Source organism: Toxorhynchites rutilus, chromosome 2 (assembly GCF_029784135.1).
Source record: "Toxorhynchites rutilus septentrionalis strain SRP chromosome 2, ASM2978413v1, whole genome shotgun sequence".
NCBI classification, from domain to species: Eukaryota; Metazoa; Arthropoda; class Insecta; order Diptera; family Culicidae; genus Toxorhynchites; species Toxorhynchites rutilus.
Genome location: NC_073745.1, coordinates 20,224,537 through 20,238,094, shown reverse-complemented (window position 1 = coordinate 20,238,094; position 13,558 = coordinate 20,224,537). Strand labels below are relative to the sequence as shown.

The 13,558-nt window shown below is 41.0% G+C and overlaps 1 protein-coding gene across 1 annotated transcript; it reads right to left on the bottom strand.

Moving 5' to 3' along the window:
* Window positions 1-7,098: 7,098 nt before the first annotated feature.
* LOC129765485 (cysteine--tRNA ligase, cytoplasmic) lies at window positions 7,099-9,722 on the bottom strand. The gene is made up of 3 exons (XM_055765852.1): window positions 8,754-9,722; window positions 7,760-8,695; window positions 7,099-7,702 (listed from the first exon to the last, which is right to left on the bottom strand). Exons 1-3 carry the CDS (start codon window positions 9,528-9,530, stop codon window positions 7,205-7,207), a joined length of 2,211 nt encoding a protein of 736 aa, XP_055621827.1. The 5' UTR covers window positions 9,531-9,722; the 3' UTR covers window positions 7,099-7,204.
* Window positions 9,723-13,558: the final 3,836 nt, after the last annotated feature.

Genomic DNA, 13,558 nt, shown 5'->3' with positions numbered 1-13,558 from the left:
TGACTATTCGGCACATATGGGGCGGTGTCTCGGTCATAACTTCACGAATGTTGTCTTTCAAATGTTCAAGAGTTTGCGGAGAGTTGGCATAGACACGGTCTTTCGCATAACCCCACAAAAAAAGTCTAGCGGGTTGAAATCGCATCATCTGGACGGCCAATTGTCATCACCAAAACGCGAAATTATGCGTCCCTCAAATTTCGTTCGCAATATGGCCATGTTCGGTCGTGTTGTGTGGCACGTGGCGCCGTCCTGCTGAAACCACATGTCATCCGTATCCATATCTTCAATTTGTGGCAAAAAAAATCGGTTAACATGCGGCCATAGCGCTCACCATTCACAGTTACCGTCTTGCTGTCCTCATTTTCAAAGAAATACGGCCCGATGACACCACCAGACCATAATGCGCACCAAACAGTGACTTTTGGCGGATGCAATGGCCTCTCAACAATCACGTGTGGATTTTCTGAGCCCCATGTACGGAAATTTTGGGTGTTCACAAAGCCACCGAGCTCGTAATGTGCCTCATCGCTGATGAAAAATTTAATGCGAAAATTCAGCATTTTGCTGCTGTTGTTCGTTCACCCAATCGACGTATGCCCGACGCATTCCATGGTCACCACGCTCTAATTTTTGTACCAGTTGGACTTTATATGGATGTAGGTGCAAGTCCAAATGCAAAATTCGCCACAATGATGTGTTTGACAAGCCCAATTGCTGAGCACGCCGTGGAATCGAAACATTCGGGTCATCCTCCACACTGGCAGCAACAGCAGCAATATTTTCGGCCGAACGCACATTACGATGATGCACAGGTTTCACAATATCCGCTACGGATCCAATTTGTTCGAATCTATGCACAACATTAGCGATTGTGTGCTCTGTAGGCCGTCCATGACGACCAAAATCCGTCCGTAATGCTCGAAAAACATTTGCCGGTTTTTCATCATTTTTATATTTTTTTTTTATCTTCGCTTATTTTTCGTCGGCCTATTTCCGCCACTTTAGTGCCAATCACCGACATCAGGGAGGCGACTCCACCTGTTCCTACCTATCAGACTCAACAACTCATGAGCCGGGCCAACTTCTTTTACTTCCGCTCCGAAGGAAGACGTAACCAGAGATTTTTCGCCTCAGAAAATCCCAACGACGCCAGCTGGGATTGAACCCAGGCCGATCGGATTGTGAGGCTGTTACGCTAACCAGACAACCACTGGCGCCGTCATCATTTTTATAGTATAATTTAACAAAATTAACACGTTGTGCGATGCTAAAACGATTCATATTGTAAAATGGCAGACATTCAACTAACGATATGACGCTTTGGTTGACAGCTATGTCAAACGGTTGTCAGCGCAGGGCTGTATACTTTCGGAAGCCCGAAATGGAAAACCCTGTACTTATGACAGATATACAACTGTACTTGCGTTGTACTTCGAAAATTGTATGTCTGTCACCATGTACAGCGCTAGTATCTTGCAAGTAACTCGGTACAATCGCTGTATCTGTACCGACCTGTTTCGCCGTTGTACATGGCTACAGTTGTGTACTGTGCGCAGCGCCATAGACGGTTAGTGGTGGGTAGCATGAACAAGCCGAATCAAAACACTTGGTAAACATTCTTTTCATTGACTTTCTCTTGAGTTAATAAATCAGATTGGAAACTTGTTTGTTGTGTTTGATTTCTAGACGCTAAATAAAAACCTTTTTCATTGAATTATGTGGTGAAAATTGGTAAGATTTCTGATTGTCAGTTTGACATGCGATACAATGTACAACCAATATATGTCTGTCATGCTACGATGGTACCCGTACAACGCTGTACACGTACAAAGCTAGTACAGCTGTATGTCTGTCCATGATATAATAGGACAAGTGTGGTGATGAGTGTCAGCAAGTGTTACACGAGAAAAACGCTGCGCGAGAGCTAATGCTGCGCCAAGCTATCCGTCAGAACGTGGGACGATATAGACAAAAGCGGAGACAGCAAACCCAACTCTTCCGGGAAAAAAGCGCCGCCAACAAGATAAGGAGTGTGAAGAACTAGAACTGATGAGACCGGAAACTCAATGCATCCCTAAAAGGCTTCGTGCCACGAACAGAAATGTGTTGGGATAAGGTTTGGAGTATCCTGATGAACGAACGTGAAGTGTCACTTCTATGAATACTTAAATGGCGTACAGGCAGAGGACCAAGATAACGATGGGAGCGATTACGTTGGTGCGGTACATAATGAAGATTAGAAATGCCATCAAACAGCTTAAGAACAACAAATTAACTGGGAAAGATGGAATCGGAGCGGAACTTATGAAGATGGATCCGAAAAAAAGGTTAATGTTCTGCATCGACAGATTGTCAGATGGAGTGGAAATATGTGGTTATTTGCACTTCATCTTCAAGAAAGACGACAAACTAAACTGTGAAAACTTTCGTACAATAATCGTCCTGAATATTTTCCCAAATCATCTTTTGTCGTCTATCGCCACTTACGAACAGATTCGTAGAAGGTTGTCAGGTCGACTTCATACTACTGACTAAATCTTCACGTTGCGGCAGATCCTTCAGAAATGTCGTGAGTTCCAACCAGTGCTTGGAAATATCTGCTTCACATCAATCTTTTCAGCTGAATTTTCGACCACATTCGATCATTATACCATTGAATTCGGGATACCGAAAATGAACCAACGCCAAACCTCACAATCACGGCAAGCCACTCACAGTTGATTCATTCAGTTTCGTTCATTCTCTCTTTCGTCCTGCTCTGCGTTCACGGAATGTGAGCAAAAGGAAATATCCGTAGTTTTCTCATTCATTGATATTAATATACCTGTTCATACACTATCAGTATCGTTCTCGGACACTGACGAAACGGAGAAATTCGTTCAGGGAGATAACGAAGTACAGAATGCTCATAATAGTGACAAGAAATTAAATTGTGGAAGCATGCAAGGTCTCTGTTTCAGTTAAAATGCTTTCATTTTACATAGTGAATATGCAATTCCAATTCCACTTGTCAGAAATGCTTCAAAAGACTCCAATTGCGATGTAAAATATACCATCTTGACTCAAATTTCGAACAAATAATTTTTGACTCAAATTCCGAACACACGAACATAAAATGGTGGTGTCCAAGACCCGAGAGCAATAGGAATATTTCGAGCTTTCTTTTACAAACGGGTCAAATTGTGCTATAGTATTAGCGATCCAAAATGGCAGCTTTGGCTGACGAAGTTTACATTCGCTACTCAGATCGATTTTACAGAATGCTTCCTCGCCATCCAATCCTATGGAATCCTTGTGTGTGTGTGTGTGCGTGCAGATCTTGCTCTTTTGTTGGCATTTTTGCTTGCGCCACCGATTTGCGTTGCGCTTTCGGAGCAACTGACTCAATGAGAAAATCACACACTTATCGGGATCAAGGCGCCTAGAAGTATATACTAAGGTGGGCCAACTTGCTAAAACAACTCTTCAGCCATCTTGGAAGTCTACTGTGTTTTGTTTGTAAACAAAACACAATACGCTATTGCCGAAGCTCGCTCGTGATCAGTCTGTCTCTTTCACGCTACAAGCAAATAATTCCCCTTCTACTTTCTTCCGTGCTGTTTTCATATACCGCTCCCCTAACCAACTTAGTGACGAAACGGCCTCACCTAGTACCATAGACCCGTCTTGATCGGGATGTTGAAGATAAACAGTAACAACTAGAGATGGGCAAAACAGTTCACTTTGATGAACGGTTCAGTCACAAACCGTTCATCTAAGTGAATCAGTTTTTTTGAACAGTTCTTTCGCTCTTTCGTTCAGCGGTATTCAGAACAACATAAAATATTAGCTGGAACCCAACGTCTATAGACAGCTATTCATATATATCGTTGGATTGGATAGTGTACGTATGGGATTTATATTTTTGAAATTTAGTGGGGAAAGATAGGGTGCTTCTTCTTTAAAAGTCGCAAACTGTATGTGAAAATATGTTTATCGAACGACAAAAGTATAAGTAATAATTTAATGCGAACAAAATATGTGCAATTTTTCATATTTTCTGTATGGACAACACACAGATTCCATGTAAGATCATATTTCATTCAGAGGAAAAATTCAGCAACTATTTCTACTAACAAAAGATGCACACAGATTCCATGTAAGATCATATTTTATTCAGAGGAAAAATTCAGCAACTATTTCTACTAACAATCAATTAATAAACAATTACGATAACACGTACACGCAATAGGGCAAACAATGGATTGAAAGCAACGAAAAAACTTTCTTCTCAACTTGCCCTCACTATGAGATTTTATGTTTACCTAATTCTTGAATCGCCCCAGCTTCCCCTAGATTTTTTTTCTGATAATCAGGAAGTATATGAATGTTTCGCGGAATTGAAGAAAATACATGAAATTGAAAATATACAGCATCGCCTTTAAAACTACGAAAATCTAATTTAATTTTTAACCCAAAATTGAGTATACATCAACAAAATAAACCTTGGATTACATGCATTTTGCTCGTAAATAACAATATCGTTTTATTTTTCATACAAGCATTCTCGTTCTATTTATCCATTCCGTCCAGTGCAAATCAGTTCAGCTGCACTCTTTCGTTCGAAAACAATTTGCCCGCAAACACTTCGTTCTCGAACAGTTCGTTCACGAACCGTTCGCTCGCAATCAGTTCGTGGGGAGAACTACCGTTCTTTGAAAAAGAACGACCGTTCGTTCACTCTTTTCGGCGAACTAGTTCTTTCGTACCGTTCGTGAACGGTTTGCCCATCTCTAGTAACAACATTCCTGACAATTCAATGGCAATGAATAAATGCGAATGAATTCTCTTGTCTCGAACTTTAAGAAAAGCTCAGATAGCACAGAATGAATATGTATGAACCTAAGACAAGACGTGACAACTGGCTTCTTACTCTTCTTTCTGCATTTTCGTCAACCAAGTGCTAGATAACAGGGAGCCGAGCCACGCGAGATGTGAAGGTTGCCAAATGTTATAAAATTTCGGAAGATTATTTTCCCATAAGAGAAACATGTGTTCTTTGTATCATGTTTTATTTGAGCTGTACAATTTTTCATCTTAATTATAAAATCGGGTGTCATATTTTAAACAGTTAGTATTTTCCTGTTATTTTGGTATCCAAAACAAATTTAAATGCAGAGAAAGCAAAAAGAAATAGAAAACGTAGATTTGATAACAGGAGTATGATATGTTGAAATACATGAATTGAATGAAAATTAACTTCTTCGTATCGAATTAATGTTCAATGTGAATGGAAAACTTTGTTTTCTTCATATGGTAAAATAATCTCTTACAAAAATGGTATCTGAAGATAATTTTATATTATAATAAATTTTAATGAGAATATCGGAAAGTGTATAGAAAATGGGTTAAGTTATGGTAAGAAAGACGTGCTTCAAGTAAATAAACAACGCCAAGTAAAAATTTTCATTCAGATTTTGACAAATTTAAAACTGCCTTCGGGCCGGCTAATCTGATGTGGTGAGATTAGTAAGCCTTGTTAAAAACTAATTTTGTTTCCAGGTGTCAACATTGTATAGTTGTCATCGCGGATACACTTCATTTCGTTTTCACCGTGAAGTGTATACGGAAATAAGGCCTTATAATTTAACTCTGACATCGTTCAAAAACTAACAGTACTATACAATGTTTCCCTCTCTTCGGGAACTGAACACAGGACGCAACAGAAACGAAAATATACAAAGAATCCATAATAGACATTTTCGCTAAATTGAAATATGAATGCAACTATTAGTCAATTTTGAATATATTTGGCAACACTGTGAAAAAGTTGGAAATCCCATTTTAGTATATTTATCTTTGTCAACTGTTTTCCTCATCAACCAATCAGGAGTCGAGTTGCAAGTGGTCCGAGTTTGACAGAAAAAGTGGTCCGGAATCGGCCCCCTATTGTCATGTCTCGTCTCAGGTATGAACACAGTTGTAAATTTGTTTGACGTCGAGTGAATGACAGCAGCATCGACAAGCAAAATAAACGTGTTATACTGATAAAAATATATTTTCAATATTACTTAACAAGCTCAATATTTCCAAGCCCTGGGTCCAACGCACCATCTATTCATCGACTTCAAAGCTGCATATGATTCAATAAAACGAAAAGAGCTATGGAGAATCGCGAACTAAAACGTTTTCCCCGGGAAGCATACAAGACTGATTAAGGCTACGATGGGTAGAATATGCTATGTGCTATGTGCGAATATTGGGTGGATCCTCTGATTCATTCAAATCCCGCAGGGGGTCTCTCTTGCCTGCTGTTCAACATTGCGCTAGAGGATGTTATGAGACAAGCCGCTTTTAACTTGCGTGGTGAGATTATCAATAGATCTAGTCAATTCATTAGTTTCGCTGATGACGTAGACATTGTCGGCAGAACATTTGAGACGGAAGTTGAACATTACAGCAGATTTAACCGCGAAGCTTAGAAAGTTGGACTAAGAATCAATGCGTTTAAATGCGTTAGCGGACCAATTTGTTTACCTTGGCTCAATAGTACAGTCTCAAATGATACTAGCCGCGAGATCCGGAGATGCATTATCAATGGGAGTCGTATCTACTATGATCTCCACAAACACTTGAGGTCAAACAGACTTAATAATCGTGTGAATGTTTTCTGTACGAAACACTCATAAGAGCTCATGCAACTCACCGGTGAACTCAGTGTCCAGAAAGTGTTCAAAGCTGGAAGGATACGCTAGGGAGGACATGTTGCGTGAATGTCGGACAACTATCCTGCAGAAATGGTGTTCATCGGGAATCCGGCTGGTACGAGACGACGATGAGTGCAGCGAGTGGAACAGGTCATGGTGACCACGGGGTGCTCGCGGAATTGGAAAGAGATAGCCATGAACCAAGTTAATTGGAGAAACATTGTGAATATGTGTGTTGTAAAGACGTCATGCCAAAATGAATAAATCCTCGCAATTAGTTAGCTCAACTGAATGGCACTGAAGTCTGGCCTAAACTGCAATCAAAACACCGCCTTCTATTCTATTTTAAGCTATTCTATTTTAAGTTCAAACGCTTTCGGAACCGATCAGCATACAACTTTCGAACAAAGACCTGTGGTTTAAATAATAATTTGAATTGCCTCAATAATAAGTCAAATTTATTATGACTTTCACATAAAAGCTTTAATCAATGCACTGTAATAACTTTAAATATCTCAGGCTTTCAACGATTCCACATAATCCAGGTAGCGTTTTTCCTGTTGCTGCTGGAGTTTCTGCAGCTTCTTCTGCTGTCCCTTGCTGATTTCTTTCCCCTCAGCATCGTGCGTCGGCAAACCACGCTCATCGAAGGCTGAATATTTATCCGCTTCACTGCGGAACATGTCAACGGGGTTGATTTTCCGCTGGGCATCCTTGGCTGCTTGAGCGGCAGCTGCTTCCGCCTTCTTGCGTTCCTTCTCCGCCGCCTTGCGACCCTCTTCCGCACGCTTGGCCTCGCGTTCCTTCAGCAGCACTTCGCGGTCGACCAGCTTCAATGCGGATGGGTTACCTTCACGGTCCTCCAGCCGGACGCCCAAGTTCGGGAGAATATCATCCCGAAGTTGATCGCAGAGGGTGAGAATTTCCAAGCTTTTAATCGTGCGAGCTTGTTCCCGAATCTCGGTGCGGAATTCAGACAGCGCGGATAAATACGGCATAACGGTTTCCTCGAGCTGTGAAGAAAATGTATCGTTATAATCAAAGCGAAATCAGTTGTTGATGGGACCTACATCTGCATTTGCCGCACTCCCTCCGATGGGGAAGCCAATCCCTCCTCGTGGACCATTGATGGCGCCGAAAATATGGAGAAGTTCCGTTATGTAGCTAGCGATTCTTCTGAGTAGCAACGCGTTTAATTCATTTTTGTGATCCCTGATGTATACATTGCTGTGGGAAACCAAATCTCTAATGGCATCCAGTGCCGTTCGGGTATCAACGTTATCGCAAAGTGCTTCATTAACAGATTCTTTTGTAGCATTCATTTTCCTTTGTAAATCGTTCTCAACGATGCTCCAGCTGTTGAACTGATCCCGTGGTTTTCCGCTGACCACATGGCGCGTCAAATCCTTGACGTTCAGGAAGAATTCATTCAAAAATCGTTCATACTGCACAGCCATTTCCATGGTATTTTCCGAGTAATCCAATGTGTCTTTCCATGAGTGCAGGAGGAAGGCTAGCCTCAGCTGAGTCGAGGTGTGTTTCTGTAGCGCTTGTTGGATTGTCACAAAGTTCTTCAACGACTTGGACATCTTGCATCCGGCAATCGTCAGATGACCCGTGTGTAAAAAGTACTTTACCCATTCGGAACTATCGTCGTGCGCTTCGCTCTGAGCCAACTCGTTATCATGATGGGGGAACTTCAGATCCACCCCACCCGTGTGGATGTCCAAATAATCTCCACAGATATCGGAAGCCATCGCGGAACATTCTATGTGCCACCCGGGGCGACCCTTACCCCAGGGACTATCCCACCACGGTTCACCCGCTTTGCTACTCTTCCACAAGGCGAAATCATTCGGGGATCGTTTCTCCGAGAGACGATCTTCTCCCGTACTCAAATCCCCCTCACCTTCCTGCAGTGATTTTGCGTCACCATATGCTTCGGGAACAAGCTTTGCGTAATAGTGCTTCTCACGTTTATCAAATCCGGCTACATCGAAATATACCTAAAATAGTATAAGTAATTTATTCATATTCTCAAAAAATGCGATCATGCAACTTTACCGATCCATTTGCCTCATACGCCAAACTATTGTCAATAATCTTTTGAATATACTCCACAATCTGGGGCACATACTCGCTCACCCTGGTCAGAACATCCGGCGGTAGCACATTCAGCGCATTCATATCGTTGTGGAATTCATCCTCCCAATAGCGGGGCAGTGTTTCGAAGATGGAATTTTCATTCACCGTCGCACCTTCTTTCTTGTCCAACAAATCCGCCAGTGGATCCTTGGAATCCACAAGAAACTGCTGCTGGGCTTTCTGCACCTTTTCCGGTTGGCCACTTTTGACCGCAATCGTCAATTTATCCACAGCGTAGGTCAGCTTCTCGAGCATCCGCTCCATCATAGTCTTCTTGTCTGGATCGTCCGTTCGCGTGAGGTTTCCCCGGAAGGCACTCATAACTTCTTTGCTATCGTCCAGCATCTGTTCCAGAGAAGTTGTACGTTCCACGTAGCGTTCGTATAAATAGTTCTGTCTCGCTCGTTTGATGATTTTATCGTCGATATCGGTAATGTTCATCACGTACAAAATATTGTATCCAAAATAATCGGACAGCACTCGTCGCAGGATATCGAAACTAATGTATGACCGGGCATGGCCCATATGGGAGGCATCGTATACCGTTGGGCCGCAACTGTACCATTTTACGTTCCGTCCATCTCGTGGAACGAAGATTTCCTTCTGCCGGGTGAGACTGTTGTACAGTCGGAGTTTTGGTTCTTCTCCCGAAGGAACCGGAGTTTGCCACGTCGGTTGGGCGCGTTTCATTGACATAGCTGATGACACGATAGTAAATGCAATTTCACTTAAATTAGTACAAATCTGATTCAATTCATGCGCTAAACTAAGTTTAGGAGTAACTTGTTTTTGTTCATGAAATAATGTTGGAAATTGAGGTGTTTATTCCATCACGAGCCACGAGTCAAAGCGGCATGCGATTAGTCAGAATGGAAAAGATTTGTGGCAACAAATTATGACAATACAGTGCCTAGCATAATCTAAAAACCGGCGAGACGTCGGTAATATAGAGCACACAACATATTCAAGAAAAACATATAAGGTAGGGGAAAAAGAAATCTACTATTTCCTAAGGGAAATTCAAAACTTTATTCAAGATATTTGTCCGATTTGGGTCAATTGTACATCGTTCTGTTGTATAATGTGTTGCTATTTAGAATGCAATTTCTCAATGCCTCTCTCACAGAAGTCTTGGTTCTTATTGGCGAAAAACTAGTACATCATCTATGTTCACAATATTCTTTTGATCCCAATTTTTTATCACTCAGGAAGGTTCACAATGCGAGAAAAAGGTGGTAATCGCTTGGTGTCAGGTCCGGATTTCCTAACTAAGCTTCTGGAATTTTTGGAGTCACTACAGACGTGTGTGGCTTTGCATTGTCCTGATGAAACACAACACCTCATCTATTGGCCAATTCTGGGCCGTCTCTGGTCAATCGCTAGCTTCAACGAACCAGTTGTTGATAGTACTGCCGATCTACCCATAGTTGTCCCATGTTACTTTTTGACCATTTTCACTTTTCTTCATAAAACGTTTTCATGCATAATCTTACGGATAAACACAAAAAACATATAGTTTGTTTTCCAGTTTAAAAAAAACAGGAAGTGGGTTATATCTATGGTATAACCGCAAGGGTGACGTAGGACTATCGTTGATTTAGAGATCATTTGTTTGAAGTTGAATCTAAATCCATCCTGAATGAATGAATAAATAAATATTTGGGTGACTTAAAAAACGAGAGTGTTACGTTGGAGACTCAAGGTTTTATGCATCCAATATTGGATACAAAAAACCTTGTTCTGAAGAATAATCTTCAGAAGCTTTCCTGCTAACTGCACTTGATTGACAAATCACAAAACCAAATGTATGTGATCGCAGTATTATATGGATAGAAAACATTAAAATAAACTCGCTTGAATGTAATTTTCAATTCCAAGGGGAACTGGCAGATTATTTTTCAGCAACGATCATTTCTTTCCAGGTTTCCTCTCGATAACCAGCAAATGAAAAGAGTTGCGCGCGTGTATGTGTGTGGGTGTGGCGGCTGCTTCTATGTCTTCCCGAGGAACCGTATTTCGATGCTGATACTCTCTTGGTCACGAGAGTATCAGCATCGGCTTTTCTGCGCTCCCTCACAGTTAAAACAAACTGATTGCATTTCAGGTCAGGTCAGGCCAGGTAATGAATCCCTCGATCCCTCGCCGTTCAGCTCGTTCAGTAACGATGTTGAATATCATTTCAGTATGCTTTTCGTGCGTGATTGAATCGAGAGAAGGTGTGGTTTACGATGGCAATTTGGAAGGCAAACTAGAGGAGAATGAACTCTCTGAGTATGAAAATTTCGGCGACTGAGCAATAATCGATTGAAAATTATATGATGTTCGCGATACGAAATATTTTCCGTTTTTCATGTTATGCATCCAATATTGGATACGAAAATATCCTACTGATGGGAAAGAATAATCTTCAGAAGCTTTCCAGCTGATTACACTTGATTGAAAAATTACGAAATCAAATGTATTTGGTCGCTTTGTTCGCCATATAATTTGAAAACATTAAAATAAACTCTTTTTTTTTTTTTTTATAAATTCGTTTATTTTTACAGGCTCAGTTACATAAGTTTAAAGGAGCCGAAATCTTAAATATATTTTTAAAACTATATATATGAACAATTTTCTTAAATCTATGGTTAGTAATGTGGGAAACCGATTACTCGTGGTGGACTCGAGATTAAAAGGGTGACATTTTCTCAGGAAAAGGATGGGGTATAAGGAAAGTATTACAATGTTGATAATCACACACACTCAATTCTTAAATCTATTCGTACATCAGTTGTGAATTTACATTTCATTCTTCTGTTTATAGCAAGCGGACCAATTACTCACAAAGGAAGAAATGGAGGGTATAAGGATATAAGGATAATCACACACGAACATCGATAGATTTAAGGAAAACATATATTTGGGACATGTAATCAAGGTCTAACCGAGCCAACACATCTCTCACCGGCACATTGGGCTGCCTTCCTCTAGCCCGAAGGGAGTTCTCTAAATTCGATCTGGCAACAAGATACACCTCACACGACCAAACAACGTGTTCGATGTCGTGGTAACCTCGGCCACAAACGCAGATATTGCTGCCGGCCAGATTGAAACGAAAGAGTAGCGCGTCTAACGAACAGTGATTGGACATGAGTCGGGAGAAGGTGCGAATAAAGTCCCGACTCAAGTCCAGACTTTTGAACCATGGTTTGAGGCTAACCTTAGGGATAATCGAGTGAAGCCACCGGCCCAATTCATCTTCGTTCCATTTGCGTTGCCAGTTAGCGATGGTATTTTTACGGACTAAAGAGTAAAATTCATTGAAGGCGATTTGACGCTGATAAATATCGCCTTCAATCGCACCTACTTTTGCTAATGAGTCATTACCCGGAATTGAGCAATGAGAAGGGACCCACACAAAGGTAATGACATAACAGCGTCTGGATAAAGCACTCAAAATTTTTCGTATTCTCTCAAGGAAGTACGGCGAGTGCTTTTCCGGCCTCACTGAACGGATAGCTTCGACAGAGCTAAGACTATCCGTTACAATGTAATAGTGTTCAACAGGTCGTGAGGCGACGCTGTCCAGCGCCCAATGAATTGCTGCCAATTCAGCAATATACACTGAGCAAGGATTCTGAAGACTGTGGCGATGTGGCTTCTTCACCTATCCTGCGGCTGGTGCGCTTATCCGAGCTGCTTTCGTGTGCCTTACCACTGAAAGACTAACTAGCTATCTGCTTGGTCCCAAACAAACGAGTCGTCACGGTGCGAGAGTAGAGTAAGAAATGAACGAAAGCAAAGGAAGCGTCATTTTATAAACCATAAAAGTATAGAATCTAAACCCCACCCTTCGTTGCTTACCCTGAGAGAGAAACGAATAACATCGAAGTAAGTATACAGTAATGTATTTGAATCCGGACACTTTGCGTTACATTTAATACCATACCGCAGCCACAACATTTTCTGCATGTTGAAATTAATGCGATTGATTAGTAACTATCAAGAAACTATCAGTAATTAGCAACTATTAATCGCATAAATTCAACATGAAAAAAATGTTATGGCTGTGGTATGATATTGAATGTAATGCAAAGTGTCCGGATTCAAAAGCATTACTGTAAAAAAGAGTTAACTCGACTGAAATTTTTTCGGTTCGGCCTGCAAAAACGAAATTAAGAGCCCCCGCCGACTGCAGACTGACTTGTCGACCGATAGTTCGGTCGTAGTGTATAGCATAATGCATAGACGTGAGTATGAGCTTCCCCATCTCACATTCCAATAAGATTAATGGGTTTCCAAGTGGGCGCGCTACATACGGATACGAATGATTTCAATAACATGTTTTCGAAGCTATCATTAAGCTATTGAAACAATTTTTCGACTCAATAAATAGCAATCATATAACTCTTGGACATTTTATCTTTTGTATGAAATGATTATCATACTGTTCCGTTGATCCGAAGCAGAATGAATCACGCTTAAAGAAGGAATGGATTTTTTCTTGGAATTTAGTCAGCAGAAATAATGCCCTTTCCCAACAATTAAAAAAGACAAACGGTAAACAGTTTCATCAAAGTGATTTCTTCGATATGGGGATATATTCACTACATCATGTCATATATTTCATATTTTTCATTATGAAATCCATATCCATGGCACCTATCGGTATCGAATTATCATCGACACCACGATTTTCGCTAAATGCTCCTTTCAGTTCGGCCTGTAAAAAAACTTTTCTG